This window comes from Silurus aristotelis (assembly GCF_946808225.1).
Source record: "Silurus aristotelis genome assembly, chromosome: 22".
NCBI classification, from domain to species: Eukaryota; Metazoa; Chordata; class Actinopteri; order Siluriformes; family Siluridae; genus Silurus; species Silurus aristotelis.
The window spans coordinates 4,377,732-4,399,333 of NC_139595.1; the positions used below are offsets into that span (position 1 = coordinate 4,377,732).

Sequence of the window (21,602 nt, forward strand, 5' to 3'; positions counted from 1 at the left end):
CAATTCTGAATGAGCTGTTAATTAGTTGATTAGTTGAATCAGCAGGGGAAACACTCCACTGTGCAGCACTGGGGGGGTTTCTAGGACCAGAGTTAGGAAATAGAAAAGTAGTTAGATGTATACTTTGAAAAGCATGTCCACATGGGTGACACAGCTATCACATTTAATATTCACTACTGTGCAAAGGTTTAGGCAGTTGTGAAAAAATACTGTAACGTGAGAATGCTTTTAAAAAAATAAGTGTTAGGAATTTATCATTTACCAAACTGGAAAGTAAACAAATAGAAGAGAAATACAAATCAAATCAATATTTGTTGACCATGACCATTCTTTGTCTTTCAGTGCAGGAATCTACAGGAATTGAGTTGGATCAGATTCAGTTGTATGGTTAAACAATTATACCAAGCAGGTGCTAATGATCATCAATTTCACATGTAAGTTAAAACACAGTTATTAACTAAAACAGCTGTGTATGAGGATTAAAACTGAGTGAGAAACAGACAAATTCTGTTAGTGAGGTTTGAGAGACAGCTTCATGTCACAGGTCCTACACCATGGCAAGCCTGAGCACAGCAACAAGACGCATGCTCAGCACCAGCAAGATCTCTCCCAGACAAAGGTTTAAAGCAGACTGGAGTTTAGGGTGTGCTTAAGCTATTTTAAAAAAGTATAAATGAAATGTTGAGGACTTTGCAATACTATCCGAGAGGTTTCTTAATGGTCCTACATTTATTCTGCAGCAGGAGAACAACCCCAAAACATACAGCTTCTATCATTAAGAACTATTAAGTCTGTCTGGGATTACATGAAGAGACAGAAGGATGCGATGCTGCCTACATTCATAGAAGAGCTGTGGTTAGTTTTCCAAGATGTTTGGAACAACCTACCTGCCAAGTTCCGTTGAAAACTGTGCTATAGTGTACTGCAAACAACAAAAATAATCGATGCTGTTTTGCAGGCAGATGGTGGTCACACAAAATATTTTTTATTTGGATTTCTCTTCTGTTTATTTACTTTCCATTTTGATAATTGATCATTCTTACTTTACAACATTTTTTTCCACAGACACAGAAGTCTAAAGAGAAAGAAGTCGATTTACATCAGATATTTTTTTTTCAGACCTACTATTATTATTAGAATATTGTGCTCTGTATAATAGATATACCTTAGATCATTAAGTGACCATTTTTGCATCATATTGGTACCCTGCTTATAAATATCCAGTTTTCTGCCCTCTACCCCCTGTCTAAGTCATTTTATATTTATAGCCAAATGTCGTCCCCAGAACGCTATTCCTAATTTCTCAATTTAGGACACACTTAACAAAATACATTACCCAGAATAATAAGTCTCGTGTTTTACATCCCTTCCTGAGTACAATCAGTTGTAGTTTTGCAGTTCTGTTATTCACTGTGGGCTTTGGGATGTTGCCCAAATGTTTCATAGTAGTCGTATTATGTTGAATAGGACAGTCCGTGGTCTGTGCAGATACCAGCATGGAGACAACGTTCCCCACGTTACAGACACGTGACCTTAACCTGGCGCCTGTGTGCAAAGTTTACTTCATGTCAATACAATTACAGGCCGGAATGATAGCACGAGGTGGACGTGGGCTTTGGGGGCGAACGAGTTAACTATTTTTTTCCTCCAAGATGAACCCAGTCTGTGCATGCGTGTGTAAACTAGACGGCTTTCGACAAATGACCCATCGGCACTCCCTCCTCTGGTTTGCTCCAAGAGGCCACAGCGCTGGGCAGCATTAGTGAAACGAGTAAGGTGTTGGAGTAGAGTTACTCCTCGCTTCAGAGAGCCGAAAAAACATCTCTCCAGTACTTAAATTGTAGTCAAGATGGCCAAACAGGTCGTTCTGCTTCTATGCCTCGGGCTGGTCAGTTTGGTCGTGGGGCAGCACGTGCGTAACGGAGTCGGCCCATGGACGCAGAGGATCCAGTGGGAAAACAACGGGCATGTGTACCGTTTATTGAGTACAGGCAGTGAGTACCACTCACCCTTACACTCCAGGAGGGAGTCCCGTGTGTACCTGAGCAGCAGAACCCAGTCGACCAGCCCGTTTTCTCCTGGAGACGCGCGAGACGCATCGGCGCACTTTCGCGTAACGGCAACGCGATCTGGTGCCAGCGGAACAGCGTCGACGTTCACCGGACCAGACGGCCGACACTACCGGACGGCCGTCACACCTCCACGGCAGCGAGGCGCGGGGGCACCGGGTGCAAGACGTTACAGCGCATCGAACGCCACGAATTTGGCGCACCAATCAGAATACTCTGGGAGCGGCGTCCAGAGAAGAACAACACCGCCCGCAGAGGAGGGTAACAGCGCGAACCGAGTTGTCGGCTTGTCCAGCACACACGTCCAAGTTTTGCAACCGGAGCGCACAGTGCCCGCAAACTTGGAGAGCGCAAACGCGCAACAGTTCTATCCCGATCCGACGATCGCCTTGGAGCAGAGAGTCGGTGATGTCTTCGCTACAGCGCCTGGTCCGCTCGGAGCAAACGAGGAAGAAGCGACACCCGACAACATGTTCGGCGACGACCCTCGGAACCCACTGAAAAACCACAGGAATACCGTTTTCTACAACGTGTATCCTTCTCGTTCTGCTACCGCGCGCACGCGCCGTCCTCAACCGGGAACTGGATTCGGCACGAGATACTTTCACAACGGTGAGCCTTGCGTCGTGAACCGCATCACAGTTATCTCCTTTAGGACTGCACCTATAACTGTTATGTCGTTATGTGTGCAGGTCTCCCGGACCTCGTGCCAGATGCTTACTCCATCCAAGCTGGAGCTTATGTCCAGCGCATGCAGATGTATGCGCTCCGGTGTGCGGCTGAAGAGAACTGTCTCGCGCGGTAATTGATCATTCAATGCATCCGACTAAAATGAACGCAAGCATGAAATGCAGATCCACTGGCTTACTGGAGGAGGTCTTGGAAAACAAACAAATATTATCCAAGACATGCATAAATCGAATATTGTAAATAAATGAGCAACAGTCTATGAATGAATTATCACTAAGCAATGCAGAACACACCCATGAAACATTACAGCCTTGTTCAATCATCCACCTGATATTTTTTTTTTTTTTTTTTTTCAAAGGTCAGCTTATAGACCAGCAGTTAGAGACCTGGACTTCAGGGTTCTGCTACGCTTCCCTCAGAAGGTTCGAAACCTCGGCACAGCAGACTTCCTGCCTGTAAAACCACGACACCAGTGGGAATGGCACAGCTGTCATCAGTAAGCATTATTACACAATAACATAAACATAAAGTTAACATTTATCCTGAAAATAAAGTGTTAATTCAACATTGTAAACCTGGGATTTGCTACGGCTTCAATATAACAAAATGTGTCTCTATCTGGAAACATTCCACAGGCATTACCACAGCATGGATGCCTTCAGCCTCTATGATCTACTAGATGTGAACACTGGCCGTAAGGTGGCAGAGGGACACAAAGCCAGCTTCTGTTTGGAGGACACTGGCTGTAGCCCAGGCTTCCGCCGTCGCTATGCTTGCACTGCACACACACAGGTAAATCCACACACATCACAAAAACATAACCAAACATAGAATAGCACAAATGAGGAAATGCACACACATAAAACTGATCACTTTATGTGTCTCCAGGGATTGAGTCCTGGTTGCCATGACACCTACGCTGCTAACATCGATTGCCAGTGGATCGACATCACAGATGTTGCTCCTGGTAACTACATCCTAAAGGTGAGAAGTGTGCTGCTTATTGAATCTATGATCAATGATACACACATATATTTTAATAGTTAAATACTGTGTTTGTAATGTTTCTAGGTTACAGTTAATCCAAACTACCTGGTTCCTGAGTCTGATTTCTCCAACAATGTGGTGCGCTGTGAGGTTTTCTACAGTGGTCAACACGTCCAGATGCGAAATTGCAGGATCAGCAGGTAAAAATAATCCTGGAATAATCGTCATTTATCCAGGAATAATCCTTTTCATTTATTAATTCATCATTAATTAATATTTTTTTACAGAACTCCCTTATTGACATTCGATTAGTAAATTACTAAAACATACATTTCTGCTGGATTCTTATTATATTCATTAAATAAGTCATTGAGTCATTTTTCTTTTTCCCCACAGGAACTAAAACCTTGGACATGTTAGAAAATCTTTCCTGCACATTTCTCACATTTTTTGTAAGTCAGCAGTTTATACTGCATTTTCTGCATTGAAATATTGTTTAAAATTATATGAAATATAATTTTATAATGGTGCTGTATATGTGATATTTGCTTGAATATTTCTTCTTCCAGTTTTAGTTTAATAGGATATTGTTTGCAGTATTGGAGTACAAGAAATTTTTATAATACATTTAATTTATAGCTTGTTGTTATGAACGTGTGCTTTGTGTTGTGTAAAGACAATTGCTTTTGAATTTATTGTATTTATTACATAGGAAAATGTATGGCATTCCTCCATATTTTTTTTTTTCTTTGAAGACCCAAATATGTTTTCTTTTTTTTTTCTACTTCTGTGTTGAATTTTGGTGACTCCAGAGTAGACCACTAGCAACGGTAACTACATCAAGTATTTCATTCATGTTGCGTAAGAATGCAAGGAGGCATCCAAAAAAAAAAAAAAAAAAAATGTCTGACTGCGTGTAACGTCCCAGAACTTTCCTTTTTTACAAGAGACATTCCATGGCTGCGGCTGTTTCCCTGCTACACAATAAACATCACAGAATCTAACACAGAAATGGAGTTATATTTCTTTTGGTGTTCAATATGTAAACCCTCATAAGTCTGCTTTGTCTATTTGAATTAACTATCAAGGTTGAAATAACAGGCATATTGGACATGCATTCTTTGCAATAATAAACACTGGTGCTGATTAAAATGAAATCTGACCATGGATTTAAATTGGCTGAGACAGTAGACCTTGAAAAAGTTCCACATAAACATGCCAGTGTGTCTGTTCATTTTGTGTGGTAAAATTGGATGTAATTTTCTTGATTTTAATCACTTAGATATGAAAATTTCTGTTGATTATGAACACAATGTTGTATTTATTATAAATGCTTTTTTTTATGCTGGTAATGCTACTTAAATTGACTTTAAATGCTACTTGACTTGATTTAATTTTACTTGGTAAGTGTTACTGATTCCCTGTTGCCATTCTTATTAATTAATAGATTAAAAGAATGGTTTTCCATATTCACCGTAGTTCAACTAATCCACATTCCTCTGGTGGCATTTCAATATAAAATAAAAACAAAGACACAGAGATTTCTCGCTAATAAATCGCCTTTAATTATTACCGCATACCAATCTCAAAAAAACAACTTGACTGCACCATATAAGAGCTGTATGTGTGTGTCTCTATTTCTCTGCATAGACATGAAAATGTAAATAATTTCGGTTGTAAATGCATATAATTAAACGTTGAAAACAACCATTGTAGGTGTAATGTGCAGATGGATGCTCTCTGACCGTCTGCAGACAGGACTGTATGAGGACCTCTGTGTGTTTGCTCACAGTGACTCGTGAAGATGAGCTGGGACAGTATTAAACTGTGTCCACCATGGCAGAATGAATGACCCCCACATACACATTCTTACATTCTGAACAGGATTTAAGTCATGAGTTGGGGTATAATGTGTCGGTTGACCCGATATACAAGTTTATATGGGTTAAGTTCTGTATACTTGCATGCATGCAGTCACACGTTAGCTCAAAATCATCAGTATAACAGAAATTGAAACCCAAGGTGCCGAAGTAAAGACAAAACCCAAATCTATGGCTAATGAGAGCAGCACTTAAATGGAGGACGGTTTGTTCTGGCCAGCTGGATGCAAGCTGAAGCTTGGCCAGAATAGCCTTCTTTTTTGTTTTTAAAGATGTCTGGAAAATCCCCTCACTTTCCCTTCTCTTTGCTCCACTCTTCCCCATCTCTGTATTCCTGCCTAATATTGACTCACACGGGTGCTCAGTCTGACTAGAGGATAAGGCCCATTATCTCTTGCTGCTATTTACGGTGCACCAGGGAAAAAAAAAAGGTAGTTTACTCTTTCCTTGATGTCAAAAAGAGACCTGCATTAGGTCTTTTGTAGCGGTGTGGAACTCGCCACAAGGTATGTTGCACAGTGAGCTTTTGGACTGAAAGACAAGAAGCTGTTGAGTGTGCTAGTCTGTGTGCGTCAGGACCTGCCCACTGTGAGCTTTCCTCAAATAAGTCATGCAAGGGAGATGAAGGAGGCTGCTGTTTGTCCAGCTGCCCATGGACACCCCAGGAGGTCCTCTTATTATAAAGCATTACGTAGCACATACTACACATTTGCATCATGAACAACTTTTATCCAGCTGAATGAAGTTTGTTGGTGTGTATGATGCTTCTTATCAGTTGAAATGTATTGATATCCTGACTAACTTCTTTCTCTCTCCTTTACCCACATCCAGCTGTGAAGCAATTTCATGGAGAAGTGCCATCGTATAGTGCACAGTGTGACTTCCTGTACTTTAAAAACATGCTACATAAAGAACATCAAGCAATCATGGATATGTTATATAGATATATTAAAGTAGTGGTAATAAAATATATGTTAGAAAGTCAAACTTTAATTGTGTAGCTTGATGGTAGCAACTTGTATGTATGGCATGTATTCACACTTTATAAGGAGGAGGGGTCATCACCTCAAATTACAACTTAAAAAATTATATGGCCAATTTTCTTTATTTTAACAGTCCTAAATAATGTTGGCTAATTACCTTTAAAACTGGCTGAAATCAGAAGGGGAGATACCTGTGCTGATGCAAAAACATTTGGATGAAATAGATTTTCATTACCTGTTGGCTACCTCTGTCTGTAGTTAGAGTAGACCAAAGGAGCAAAATAATGTGCCTTGATTGGTCAACGACATTTAGGGTAAGTAGAAAATTGCATTGAACTAGATTTTATTTCTGAACCATCACTTTGATAGTTGGCACTGTGGTGCAGCAGGTAACATTGCTGCTTCACAGCTCCACGTTACTTTATTCAATCCTGACGCCATCGTCTGTGTGGGTTTCCTCCGGGTTCGCAGATTTCCGCCTATGTTTCAAAATCATGGCAGCAGGTGGTCTGGCTAAGATAATCTGTGCCCCTTGAGTGCATTACTGTCTCAATCCCATTGTTTCCAGGATACACAGTCCTAGATAAACATATACATACAAAGACACAGTCATAGATAGACTTCTGATCCAGCGTGACCCTGAGCAGGATAAAAGGATTACTGTGAGTTAGATTGAATACCTTTAATATTGGCCACACATTTAATGTGATAGTTGTATTCTTTGGTGCAAAATGCAGGATTCCATGAGACATGGCTTTACATGGCACTAAATCTTACTGATAGATTGACAGATTTTTCTATATACAATTTCTAAATTAGAGAGAGGTATAAGCCTGGCAGTAGCATGTAGGTTTACTGTGTATCCTGATTACTGTGTATCCTCAGGTTTGTCAGATTTGTTTATGGTGTATGTGTATATGTGTCTGTGTGTATATGTGTGCGTTAATGTGTTTGCATGTAATGTACATTTGTCTGGGTGTGTGTGCCCTTGTGTGAGTGCATGTGTGTGTTCCAGCCCCATCACTGGCACACCATCTTACACACAGAGCAGAGAAATTCCTCAGCCCCTGAGTCAGCACAGACAGGCAGAGGTACAGGATTGTTATCATCGTCCAGTAGTGTTAACATCCACACTGTTGTCTACTTATACACCTCTCAGACACTAAGACTAACATACAGCATCCATATCTGGCACTGTTCCCGGCTGTATGCATGTTCTCAACCATGTTACAAAAAGTGAACAGTTCAGGGCAGTGAGACAGCATCTGTCTGGACTACAAGACTACACAGACTGTGATTTTTTCCTTTAATTGACGTGAGCCTGCAATTATTTGCTGAAAACATGATTTATTAGGGTGTCGCTGCTTGGCGAGTGGGCCCAAAACGCTTACTAAAACAAGAACCTGGTGTTTTTAAAACGTACTTGTTTAAAATTGTACTCAATGGGCGACATTATCTGCTCGAAAAAAAGGAGAGGAAAGTAACAGAATGAATCAACAATTCAGGATTCTTTAAGGACACTAATTACAGAAGTCCAAAAAATGTGTTTGTCAAGCAAATGATGCTTGTATTAAATGCTAGTTGGGGAATGAATTAAAGGAAAAAAACTAAAAGGTCTTTCAGTAAGGTGTTTAGTGACTACAAGCACGGCTTTAATGCTTCTTAGCATACAGTCTACAAGTCTCTGGAACTGTAATGTAGGAAAGGAACATCATCCTTTTAAAACATATTCCATCAGTGTTTTGATGGTGGTGGTGATGATGGTGATGGAGAGTGCTGTTTAACACATATAGGTGACTATAAATGCCAAAGCATATGAGCTTATGTGGCCATCCTGGAAGAGACTATTCCCATCAGGATATAAACTTTTCATTATAGGAGGGCAAGGCAAGCTTTGTTTTAATTTGCAGTTATATTTCCTACTAAGGAAACAGGTGAATCCACACCATGCCAGTAAATTTCAACCACAGCATGCCACTGGTTTTGCAGTAGATCTAAAAATGTTTATACAACATTAGAGTGGTTTTCCCCACTCAGACATGATATTTTAGATGACAATCTCATCAAATTTTGGTCACAGGAAGCGGCTATGTGCCAAAACAGCCAGGATGTTTGCCTCTCCTCTTGGAATCTTCTCCGCAAGTACAACACCAAAATCAACTTTTGGTTAACTCTGTCTACATGTACTCATATGTGGGTGTGAATAGAAATGTTCAGGGTGTGGAGAAAACCAAAAAAATGTTTGGACTCTCCCACATGGCCTTACAGACATAATAAATACAGGGTTTCCAAAAACATGCATGAATTTATTTTTCATTTATTTTTGGCTTTATTTAGCTTTACCTGTTTACAGAAACCATGAATATGAATAAGCTAATTATTATTCAGCGTTGGTCCATAAAAGAGATTTAGATCACTATTTACTCTGTTTATTGCAGACTATTACACGCGTGCTGGTACATTTCCAACCACAAAGCACAAGGTTTTATTTTAACTGGACATTGACATACAACAGTAGTGTTATCTGAGAGAAAAAAGAAAATGACTAGCTGGATAAACTGTTTATTTAAAATGTGGCAAAGAATGATATATATTACGATTATATGATAAATAAAAAGAACCTCGAAAACAAAAGGTTTCTGATCTGCTAGTCATCAATGCTAGCAAGCTGTCCAGGGGGGCTTGAGAACTTAAATTAGATAAGAAAACCAAATATACAAAGAACACAGGTCAAATAATGAAACCTCAGACACCAGGTGTAAATGTTCTGATTTCCACAGTGAACCAGCCAGCTAGCTCATTGCTGTCTGCGTCAGAGTTACACAAAACCCCAAGCCACTAACTTGATTAGCTGAGGTCAGCTGTTAGCTTGAAAGAGCACAGTTCCAAATCAATTTCTGGGATCAGGTTAGAGATGTACAGACGTCTGTGGCAACACTTTGTACTCGGTAACATAACAGTCATTTCAATACACGCAATACAGTCATAATTCTTTTCTTAAAGAAGGTTTGAAGATCTAAATTTCTGACTTCAAATCCTAACAGTGTCAAAGACAATTGTGACAGATCTAGAGGGCAAATAATCATATTGTCATAGTTTTCTGTGGCCATGTCCACTATTAGGCAAATCTTCAAAACTTTAAATCTCCAAATCTACATATTTAAATGTTGATTATGTGTCATTATATAAATATTCTTGTTCTGAAGTGATGTTAGACAGATTCCATACTTCCTGAAAACCTTTACAGAGTCACTAGTAGAATAACAATAAGACTATGACTATGGTTGCAGATCAGACACAATCCTGAAACCATTCAATGAGTTTATATAAAGATATTTGTGATGTGCTTAGCAATTCGGAGCCTACAGTGTTAGCAGTGTTTTTGCTACTACTGTATATTTGTAATTTTTGCTATTTAGAACAAAAGAACAAGAGTTTCACTTTTCACTCACTGTTTTTTAGCAATGTCACATTTTAGAATGCAGCACAGCTACTATACAAGATTAAGTTAGTCTACTACAATCGCTCAGGACCACGGGTTGCATTTAATCAATTTTAATCTCTGCACACCGCAACAATGATGATCTGTAAGAAATGGACCTTCGGTGCCACCCAGATGAGGATGGGTCCCTATTGAGTCTTAATGTTTGTTCCTCATTTCAGGGAATTTTTTCTTGCCACAGTCACCACTGGTTCGCTCATTAGGCAGAAACTTACAATTATATGGAACACACATATACATTCTTTATTACCTCTTTATCTGTGTGAAGCTGCTTTAAGGCAATTTCCATTGCTAAAAAAGTGCGATACAAATAAAAGTTGAATTGAAGTTACACTCAGTTACAGCAGAAGCTCAGTCAGTTATTCAGAAATGTATGAAAAGGGTTGGAAGTTGATCTGGAATTGAGTTTACAGAGTGATCACTCAATCGCATCACTTAATCTTAAATAGAGATGAGGCAAGGGCTAAATCCCATTGGTGGTAGCCAAACATTATGGAAAACATAAAAAAAAACCATTGTGAAACAAACAATGTGAAAAGAATAATAAATCAATGGAACACAAAATTTTTCTTTCATTCGGTAAATATAAACATGCCATTTTTTTGTTTTTCCTTTAATGATGTACCACCAGAAAAAGAAAAAAAATGAGACGCTGGCTTTTCAGGCCTCCATCAGAGCCCTGTTTGTGCATAGACGCTTGGTGTAACTCTTAGCACACCCATGTCATTCAAACAACTCCATTGAATACTTCAGCTTTAATCTCTCACTTATTCTCTCCTCCTCATTCTGTTTTCTTGCTCAACTTTCCTTCCTTTCTTCTTCCTCCAGCACTATAAAGAGCTTGTATGCTCAGAGCATCTTCGGGAGTCGCTCACCTATTCCTAGCCAGGGGAGAATGGAACGCTTGATTACTTTATTATTCTTGGGCCAAAGACGACACAGTCAGAAGGCTTGCTTGTTTAAATGAACATTAGTTTTAGTGTGTTGTTTTTGGTGCAAACAGCAGTCTGACATTCCAAAGGGATAGACATACCATTGTGAAAAGGAGAGAGGGAAAAGTCGACAGAGAATTCATAAACACAGCCATCTGTCTGTCGCACAAGACTTCTAAAAAGAGGGTCATATGCAGGGATATAACACAGGGAGAATAGATACAGGGTTGACGTCTGACTAAATCTCACCCTTACCTAATGCCAGAGGTATGACCACGGCCACTGAGTACAGTGATGTTTTGTGTTGGTCATTGCTTTCCAGTTCTACAGCACCTCTGCTCATTTGCAGCCATGTTTGCTATGCTAAATCATTTCCTGCTTAGTGTGGAGTTGAAGAAATAAACGCAAGGGATCCGGAGAAGTGTTGACTGTATTTACTTGTGGCTAACCCTGTGCATTTTTTTCTTCATGCGGGAACACTTTAATTTTGTTTACAAGTGCAGAAATACACCCTCTTGTTTTTAAGATGTTCTTGTTTTTCTTTTAAATAAAACAAAAAGGGAATATTGAATTTTTAAAATTCTAATAAAAATAGATTCGCAGAATAAGGAGGATAGCGCTTTTGAAGCACAACTGACTCACACCTGAAGCACTGTTTTTAAGCCTGTGATTTAATTCTAGGGTGTGTTTCTTAAAGAAATCGGCGCTGCACATCATCTTTCAAAATGTTTCAGTTTATTTTGTGAGCATAATATAAAAAAACATGCACGGCCCATCTACTCTGAAACTCCCACTTGTGTTCCTGCAAATTGGTCGAACGTGCAAAGTCACACGTGCAAAAAAAAAACGTACCCTTACACTCTGTTAATGACACTTTTATGTTTTTCCCAACATCAGTGTGTTTAGTGAGACTATGTTCATAATTTTAAACAATGAAAACAATAAACTATATATTGCATAGTTGGTGCTATGACCCAGACCAAAAATACACTGAGACTGGGACATGGAGTGTGTGTTCCATACAAACCCTGAGTGCATGTAACAGGTCTCAAGGCCTGAGGTCTTGTCGATTTCATACACTATCGTTCTTTTACAGGACAGCAAATGGCTCTTTGAGAGCAAGACTTTTGGTCTTTACACCCTCCCATATTTGACATTTTAAACTTCATCTCACTTTAACAGAATTGATAGATGAGAGCTGGTGGAGTAGGCATGAGACAGATAGAGTAGACACAAGTCTAGCAAGTCTACTGTACGAATCGACTTTCTTTTGTTGTTCTAGCATGTTGGAATTTAGCGCCAAGCTTCTGTGGCAACACATGCAGCTCAAAACAAAAAAATAAAGCATGATGACTAAACATTTACAGAACTGTACTTCTGTGGCCACATTCTTTCACCCAAGAAAAGGTCAAACAATGACCATAGCTCTCATACACATTCAACTGTATAAGGAACGAAAGACAGCAGGGTGTGTTGGTAAAGGATTATTAATAAGCGTATATTACAGCAATTTGTATTTGAATAATAGCAAATAAATTTTTTAGTAACAAATGTTTTAAATGTAATTGTATTTCTAAATAGTTCTGTTTTGATCAACAATAACTTCATTATATTTCACTTAATAGTTACTTATTTTTAACTAAAATCTGTACTTTTCTGCCTGTCTGACAAGCAGTTGTGATGTTCCTATTGCAGGTACAAAACCTACGCATTTGGATCAAATTGTCCTCGTCCACACATCTACTTCCCTGAGGACTCCCTCAGCCCAGGTGTCCGCCCACAACAGCAGAGCTTTTAATTACTTAAAGACATACTTTAGGGTCTAGTATATCACTGTATCACAATTATAATAATTATGAATAATAAGTCATTAATAGATGTAAAAACAGACATCTATTGGTATGGATGCACGAAGGTCCTTTTAGAGAAGAATGACAAAAATTCTCATCCAAGACTTAAATAAATACAGACACAGACACGTCAAGACTGAAGTCACTGTACTCAACTGTGCAAATATTCTATAGCTATATTTCTTCTGGTATTACTCCATGTCAGCTTTCGTACTGCAGAAAACAGCAGGCTATTTAAAACATTTTTGTAAAGCAGATACAAATAAGACACCATAAGACATTTGCTGGTGAGATGATTTGAAATGATGACATCATTTGATCAGAATATGTTCCAGATGTCTCCTCTTTTATTTCCTGTTAGCGTCATAAAGGTCCAGGGGCACTTTTATGGCCTGTAGCGCCCTCTTCTGGACAGCACATCTCAATGATATGGCGTAAATACCAAACTAAACGCCGTATATTGGCTTTAAAAACCTCATAAACTATTTGCTGTATAATGTGTAAGGTTCACAGACTGATCCAGAGACACAGGTTTGATACAATTCTCTTACATTGTGGATTTTTTTTGCTGTTACACATTTCACTAATAATAAAGAATAATAAAAAGCTTTCAATTCTCTTTGGTCATCTGAACAGTCCACTCACAGGCGTCAAATCCCATGCAAGATTGGGGAATATGTTGCATAATATTTAGGAGCCAAGACGGAAGTCTAGACTTATTTTATTCTTCTGTAGTGCTACCTATAAGGGGCAAAAAGTTTCATCTGGCAGAAAGGGCAGAATTCTCTTATGGATGAAGTGCAGTTAGGATTAGAATAGATGGGGAGGTAGGATGAAAGACAGGACAGTCTATTGTTTAGTGCTTTCCATGGGAAATACTCTCAGTTCTAATAGATGTCCTTGCACTGCTGTTTGATGCATCTCTTCTTTGTGGTGTCACTGTAGAAAAGAAAAAAAAAACATTTGAAATATCTCATTGTTCAGCATTTGAAAAACATTTGTAGCATATAAATTAGCTCTGCTTTAATCAGTAACTAGGCACAGATGGTTTAGACTGTCAAATGTAAAACATGATGTCCAATCCCTCATGACACTAACTTATTTGAAGAGCATTGTTTTGCAATAACCTTTGTCATTCTGAGACTTTATCTGAAAAATGTGTGACATTAAGCAAAAGCTCATGAGGACACAACAGAGGTCAGAGGGAGCACTAAAGGCAAAGTTGACTGTGGCATGCAAATTATTACATATAAAGCAGGAGGTGCAAACTTCAGAACGGATTTCATGATGATTTCATTAACTATGAATATCATAGCACATAGTATTTGACTGCTTTTTATATCTTTAAACCTTAATTTTGTCCTAATACTTGTGTACATAACTGTCGAAGCCCATAAACATAAGTGCTCATTTTTGTTCCTTATCCATGTCTGTTTTTATTCTCTGGATTTGAGCAATGGCCAAACAATTAGAGGCACTACAATAAAATGTAGGATGGCACAACACCAAACCTGCGCTTGTTTTACACTGTGATTTAGGAGTGTGATTAATGTGTTTGGTGCTGGAGGACAGCAAGCTGATTAGGAGAGAGCTTTTTTTTGTTGCTTTTGCCATGGTTTTAAATGAAGCACCAGAGGTGCCAGAGAATACATTTGGAACGTTACGCTGCTGATAAAATACCATTGATCAAGGATGAGAGTAAAAAACAGGTAGTCATGACTAAAGCAAATCTGCTAGATTGTCCTAACAACCTTACACTCTTCAAAGCAATCACAGTTTTGTGCCTTCTTATAACGTTTTATGTATATCAGTATATAGTTTGTAATTGTGTTCAGTTTCTATACACTATAGGTAGGTTAAGTGTGGTCTGTGATATACTTGAGTTGTTGGTCTGCTGGACTCAAAGGTATAAAAATGGGTCCTTACAGTAACACTGTAACCATGGTAACCTGCCATGCCAGCCAGATGTAACTCTTAAAACTATCAAAACACCTGCAGAATCTATAATAATTGGTTTAAAAGACTAAGTCTGTGGCTCTCTGACTCAGTATAGAAAAAGAACATAAAAGAGTGTTCTTACAGTGGTGCGGTGTGTGCTCTGTCCAATGGCGCTTATGTAAGGTTGTTTAGGAGGCTTTTTGTGGCTTAATTTGCAAAAAAAAATAGGACAAGAGAGACGAAAAATAAGCTTATCACACAATGCATACAGCCTCTTAGCTTTTCAAATTAATAAATAAAGTAAGCTGGATGTTTAGACTGATGCCTGTTGCAGCCAGTGGCAGGTCTTTCATTCCAGTGATGTTCGACCTTCTGTAAATAACCACACACATCCTGTCATCTGTTGAATTATCCTGTGTCCTGCAATATTGTCAGGCCAAGGCTTTTTAAAAGGCAGCATTTATTATTCACTCGGCACTCTGAAGTAAAAAGCCATCTTTTTATTGTCTTATAAACTTGAAAGTCTTTTATAGTGCTCACATAAAAAAGTAGATGACAGCCAATTCGTTTTGTTTTTTCTTGACTGGAAGTTAATTAGTGGTACTTGTTTCAAATGATATGGAATGTAGACATCCTAATCTCTTTATTGAGTCATTCAGAAGGCAATGGCAAAGCTAATTATTATTACGACAGAATAATTTCTTTGTGTCTCTAGTTTGAAACAAGTGAACTATTCGCTCTAATAAAACTTTTTGCATGTTTTTTTTAACACACCAAATCCTTGGCCATTTGAAATGTTTACTAAAAAAAAAAAACAATCAGGTCAGCCTACCAGAGCACTATAGATAGTTATAGCCAGTCAGGTCGACTTTTATAGTCTGTGTGGACTATAGGTAAGTCTTATTAAAACATCTGCTAATATGTGGGTACCAAGCATTTTTTTGGCTTGTGTTGACTTCTCTATGCTTCCTGCTTTGGGTGTTGACGTAAGTCATGTGTCCACCCAGCTGTGGGCAAGTACCATTTTGCAATGCAAATACTATACAAAGCCGCCTCGTTCAGTCCATCACCAAGCCAGGTGGTGTCTAATCAAAACCAGACTGAGTCAGACATGGCTGCAGAGTGAAAAAAAATAGGCCACCATAGCACATTCCCGCCACTAGAGGCTTGCAAGCAGCATCTGCCAAACCTCAACCACTGTTTTGAAAACATTGCAGGGGAAAAATCGGGCTCTTTCTGTACACATGGGATTGTTTCAAAGTTTGAAGTGTAAAACCAGAGTGATGCAAGATAAATGTTACACCATAAAAATCACCATTTCCTGCCTATGCTTAGCTGAAGCGCACCAAATACTTTCCCAGTGATTGCACCAGGAGGTCATTATGCGATCCTCTAATTTAAACACAGTTTCCACATGTTCATAAAACAGGCTCATCAGTCATGTGACTCGAATGACATCAAGGAACATTTAAATTAAAGCAGAACCTTATTAGCACTTAATGCTCAGTTTCTCGATTCATAAATACTATATATAATTCATTATTTTTTTTAAATGTTTCTAAAATATGCTTGATTGCATCCAGGATTGATGTATAATGTAGAAATGCTGCATGCTCCAGGGCCCTCAATAAGTAATCTCCTTCACACTCGCCTGAGTTGATTAGGTATGAACTATGCAGCACTCACAACCACTGACTCGAGCACGTAGAAAAACATCAACACAAACAGAAACCTGAGCTACGGGAAAACAGATGGAACAAATCGTTTGTGACTCACATTATAACCATGTTAGTAGGCAAATGTGTGTTTTGCTTTTTTTCCTCGACGGGTATAGTTTCATTTTCTGTAGAAATTATTCAACTTCAACAACCTCCCCTGTTTCCCAGAATGAATGACTAAAGGAGAAAGAGTCTTAGTGGAGTTGATAGATTTGTTTTCTATTTCAATATAGCAATGTACCTTTACAAATCAACTTGATGCTTAATGAGTGAATTCCATACATTGCAGCGAACATGTACAATTGCTTCTGATGCAGTCAAGTACTATGGCAACATACTCGCACAAATGCAAATGAATATTCATATTGAAAAGTGACTTTTGAGAGCACCCATTGTCCACTCACCCTGTGTTACCTAACCATGTGGATGCAGAGGGGGAAAAAAACATCCTATTTACGTTCTTTGTGTGACTGTGTGTGGGTGTGTGTTGTCCTCATGAGTGCAATCAGAGCTCTGAGCCAGTGGAATGTCCCATGTCACCCCACCTTTACACCATGGTAGAGGTTAGCTCTTTCTGTTTTCCAGGGTAGGGAGGCGTCTTTAGGACATTTAAATCTTTCGAGGGTACTTTGACCTGTCCATTTTGTGGGTATGGTGGGGGTCTTTGAGTTTTAGCCAAGCTAATTGGTGCTAGAGGATAAGGAGGGTCGGGATTCTTTGTATAATCTGTTTTGGTTTTTTGATGCTGGAGCTCTTTGACTTTGGCTCTAGGAGGTCTGGCTCGCAGGCAGTCTCCATTGGCAGTGCCCTTTGTCCTCTGAATCTCCAGAACAGATGTATGATTCATCTGGTTGCTGTATGCAGACTCAACAGTCATCGGAGCATGAACGCGGGAGGATGGGTTTGTGTGGATTTTTGTGGTGGGATGACTCTCAGGGCAAGAGATCACAGGGACCAAGTTATGGTCTGACAGGGAACGACTGGTCTGTGATTTGACACCAGCACACATGTGGACACTTTGTATTGATTCTGCATTTCTGTTTGCATTATAAACAAGCGCCACAACTCCAATACGGTTCGCTTGGTGCATGGATTCCTGTGGCAGACCATTGAATGGTCCTTGCTCCTCCTCTCCCAGGTCGATGCTGGAAGTCAGAACATCAATCTGTTGGACCACCTACAAAGAAAAAAGGCAGTCATTAAAACGGTTATACAAAAAGGATATTTCAATGTAAAACATATTTGTGATGTGGAAAAGGTGTTAGAAAAGTATTGCCAATTCTTAAAACAAGAATAATTAGCACTATTTATTTGTCATTTACACTTGAATAAAAAGTGACACATTCTCACATCACATCAGATGCCATTTATGCAATCAATTTTTATCTAATAACTCATTATTTTCATCTATAGAGGATTTTGGGAATGTTGGCTAAATTTCTCAAAGCCGACCTACCTGACACTGCTTTTTTACTTATACAGTTTATGTCTAATGCTCTCTGAAATTAGGGCAATTTATTTGAACGGATTCCAAATAGCATTACCCTACAGTTTCTTAACTAAACATCATTAAAGATGGGTTGCACCCTACCATTTCATCCCACCAGGTTCAGCAAATCCTCAGCTAGTTCTTTTTAATCTGATTCCCTAAAATTACCTCCAGCCACTTAACTCACATTCAGACAGCAACTAAAGGACATCTATTTAAATGTAGCATCCGAATCTAAATAATTTATTTACTATTTCATCTCATGTAGTCTATTATTACTAATGCAGATCTACATAGAGCATAGGTATCATTAGCTATTGATTTTTGTGGTGTTTCCGTTTCTAATGTCCAGCCTGAGACCCTCTTAAAAGAGTAATCTTCTAAAGTCAAAAAAACGCTTCTACATCTGCTGCCTTCTCCTTTTATTCTCTGGCCCCTATCTCCAATACACTTCCTAGATAAAGATACAATGTCCATTAAGACCACCTAAAGATTTCCAGCACTAATGCTCCATACCATGTAGCAAAGAGAAGCTTTGATCTCAACTGTATCTGTATGCTTTTTTCTGCTTGTTTTGGGCTGAGCTCATGTTCTACAAAGTACAGTGGTAGCTTATCTTTCTGTAGTTATCACACTGGATTCATTACCAACATGTTTTACAGAAAATACACTTAATGGTTTTCAACACAAGCTGGCATGTGATATTGATCTAATGATGGCCAGGCTTAAACTAATGAGACCGCGTCTTTCAAAGATCCAAAACAATGACAAGATTAAGACAATACAGATTGTGTAGTATATTTCTATCTATAGAAACAATTGAGAAAATACATTACAGAGAGGTGAGTAATTAAGTGTTTTAATTGTTAAATTGTAAAATTAGACAATTACACAAAGACAAAGACAATGACTCTTTGGTGGTCTTTTGATTTAAGATTTAAAATTTTCAGATGATTCAGAATTGTAACTAAACATCATCTTAAGCTAACAACTCTGAGACTTGTGCAAAATATCACAACATCCAGGTACCATTAACACCAAAAGGTCTACATAACTCATGACTGCCTATCTTACCTCTTTCATCTCCATTTGAACCTGTTTGAGACCACTGAGCACATCCTCTAACTCAGTCACCACTTGTTTGATCTGCTCACGCACTGTTTCCTGGCTCTTCCTGTGGTCACTCCGGCTCCCTTCAACCTCTGACCTGTCTGCTTGATCCAATTTGGTCTCTCCACCATAGATTTCACTGACTGGCAGCTTAGGTCCTGATGTCTTGGAGACTGTAAATTTGCTCTGGGGAACCTCAGTTGAAAAAAAAGCCTTAGCTCCATTACAGTGGTTCTTAATTGGACTGGTGGGTCCATTATACTCTATGCTGTGTCCATCATCATGATCCTCAAAAGTAACATGCCTCCTTTCACAGTGGCCATTGTATTCAAATGTACGCCTATGGTCCCATTCTAGCTCTGGTATTTGTCTGTTCTGGTAAAGGTTCTCACTCACACAGTCCAAGTGATGCTCCTCTGACACATTCCGAGCTTCCCTGTAGTACCGCTGACTCCTGACCTTTGCCAGCATGGGGCCACCGTTGAGAGGATGTGGCGGCTCATGATGATACCATTCCCTCCCATAGCCATAGTCACTCGGTCTCCCAAGCCTGTCTGCCACTCGCCCATCAGCAACCTCCTGCCCACAATGTGCCAGTGCTGATCTTTCCCACACACATGTGGGTGAAGGAAGCCAGGGGTCCCATCTAGGTACTCTCATCTCTCTCCACATGTAGCATGGTGGGCTGCAGCTCTCAGACAGAGTGTAGTGGCTTTGCCCCAAGCAGACCTGCCGTCTCTGCAGGTCATGATGATTATGGTTTCCCGCCCTATCGTCAAGTGTTTCCAAATCAACAGGAAAAGGTAGAGGCAAATACTCCTTCCACACATGTGACCTTAGAATTGGCTCCAGGGGTGGGGATTGCCCATCACTTAGCTCCTGCCTGTGATGCGCTGGTTTCTTTTGTCGGCAAAGGTGGCAGTACTCCTGGGCTGGATGGAGAGCACGTTGTCCTTTTGCCGCCTTCTCAGAGTGCATAGCAGTAAGAGACTAAAAGCTGCCAAGACTGACGACTTACAAAACAACCAGTTACCTCCTCTCTCTTTCCCCACCCTGTCCCACTAAAGCTGTTTTTCTCATCTGCGTAGGTCTTTTTCTTTCACTCCTCTACTGTCTTTCTCCCCTTTTACTCATTCTCTTTCCCATTCTCACATGCTGTTTCTTTCAACTTCTCCTCTACAACTTTCTTCTTTTTCTTGCCTTTCAAGACTCACCTCCCCCTTTCCTTCCTCCTGTTTTTTTTTTTATTAAGTTCCCCTTGTTTTCCCTCTTTTCTCTCTTTCTCTTTCTCTCTCTCCCTCTCTCTCCTTAACTTCTGTCATTTCCCGTATGCAGTCAGTGCTGTTGCCCTCTCTCCAGCAGTGGGCCTCTTTCTCTCTTTACCCCCCCCCCCCCCCCCCCTATTCACTTACTCCATTGTACCCTTTCCTGTACCTATCCTTCATTCTGTTTGCACTTTGTTGCTCCTTCTGTCATTTCCTTTCTCTATCTTTCCCTTCCTTTCGTTCCATATCCTTAACCCTTCTGTGTTCACTGTGTAAAAAATTATATTTCTATGTCTCTTCACCCCCTCCCAAACTCTAGCTCACTGGTTCTCCACCTCTCTGTTGAGTTTCTTTCTTCCTTTCCCCATATCTTTCACTATTTCAGAAAGTCAAAGTCGCAGCTCGTAAAGCTAGTGAGAGCAGTTGCCTCTCCATGTGAGTCCCAATTGCTTCCTTAGATCTCCCACACTCCTGCTCTGTCTCCCAAGCCCGCCTGCCACTCGCCAATTAAACACAGCCAGGATTCCACACTGCCCGAGACGGGGAGGGGAGAACGCGGAAAGAGAGAGAGAGAGAGAGAGAGAGAGAGAGAGAGAGAGAGAGAGAGAGAGAGAGAGAGAGAGAGAAAGAGGAGGTGGGGTTTTGAGCGCCGCCAAAGCAGGCAGGATCTAACATGAGCAGGAGAAGGAGAGATAGAGAAGGAGGGAGGGAGAGAAGGAGGCACAATTCTTGTGCAAGGGGGGATTTTCGAAATAACTCTTCCTATCAACGAAGACTTCCTCCATACATGTTTGACAGACTTCAAAGCCTTATGCAGCTGGAAATATTTTGTTGTGATTCACAATATTTTCCCCTGTGCTTATCTGATTCCCAGCATTCAAGACACAGTAACAGACCACAACATGCTCACATAGAGAATTGTTTATTAAGTATACAAGTTATTATGTATATTAAGTCATACTAAGTGAGTAATCTCTAAGGACAGTTCTTGGAACAGAAGTTGAGTATACTTCAGATTTATAGCTACATCTGCAAAGCGCAGCTAAATAACACTGAGCAATGATAAGGCTAAAACATGAGGATGAGTCATAAGATGTGCTACTGTATAGGATAGTTGTAATCTCTCTCTTCCTTCTCTCTCTCTCTCTCTCTCTCTCTCTCTCTCTCTCTCTCTCTCTCTCTCTCTCTC

At 39.8% G+C, this 21,602-nt stretch overlaps 2 protein-coding genes across 3 annotated transcripts; one reads left to right on the plus strand and one right to left on the minus strand.

Annotated features, from left to right (window-relative positions):
- Window positions 1–1,108: 1,108 nt before the first annotated feature.
- On the plus strand, window positions 1,109–4,758 carry loxl5b (lysyl oxidase-like 5b). The gene is made up of 7 exons (XM_083524938.1): window positions 1,109–2,681; window positions 2,762–2,870; window positions 3,118–3,255; window positions 3,395–3,551; window positions 3,648–3,743; window positions 3,831–3,946; window positions 4,143–4,758. Exons 1-7 carry the CDS (start codon window positions 1,850–1,852, stop codon window positions 4,147–4,149), a joined length of 1,455 nt encoding a protein of 484 aa, XP_083381064.1. The 5' UTR covers window positions 1,109–1,849; the 3' UTR covers window positions 4,150–4,758.
- Window positions 4,759–13,023: 8,265 nt separating this feature from the next.
- LOC310717420 (uncharacterized protein) lies at window positions 13,024–20,949 on the minus strand. 2 transcript variants are annotated; one of them, XR_014530832.1, is made up of 3 exons: window positions 19,113–20,949; window positions 16,954–17,726; window positions 13,024–13,832 (listed from the first exon to the last, which is right to left on the minus strand). XR_014530832.1 is itself a non-coding variant. In XM_083525373.1 (3 exons), exons 1-2 carry the CDS (start codon window positions 20,124–20,126, stop codon window positions 17,097–17,099), a joined length of 1,644 nt encoding a protein of 547 aa, XP_083381499.1. In that variant the 5' UTR covers window positions 20,127–20,949; the 3' UTR covers window positions 13,613–13,832; window positions 17,095–17,096. The 2 variants fall into 2 exon arrangements, 1 of the variants encoding a protein (XP_083381499.1); XM_083525373.1 differs by having other exon boundaries at window positions 13,613–13,832; window positions 17,095–17,726.
- Window positions 20,950–21,602: the final 653 nt, after the last annotated feature.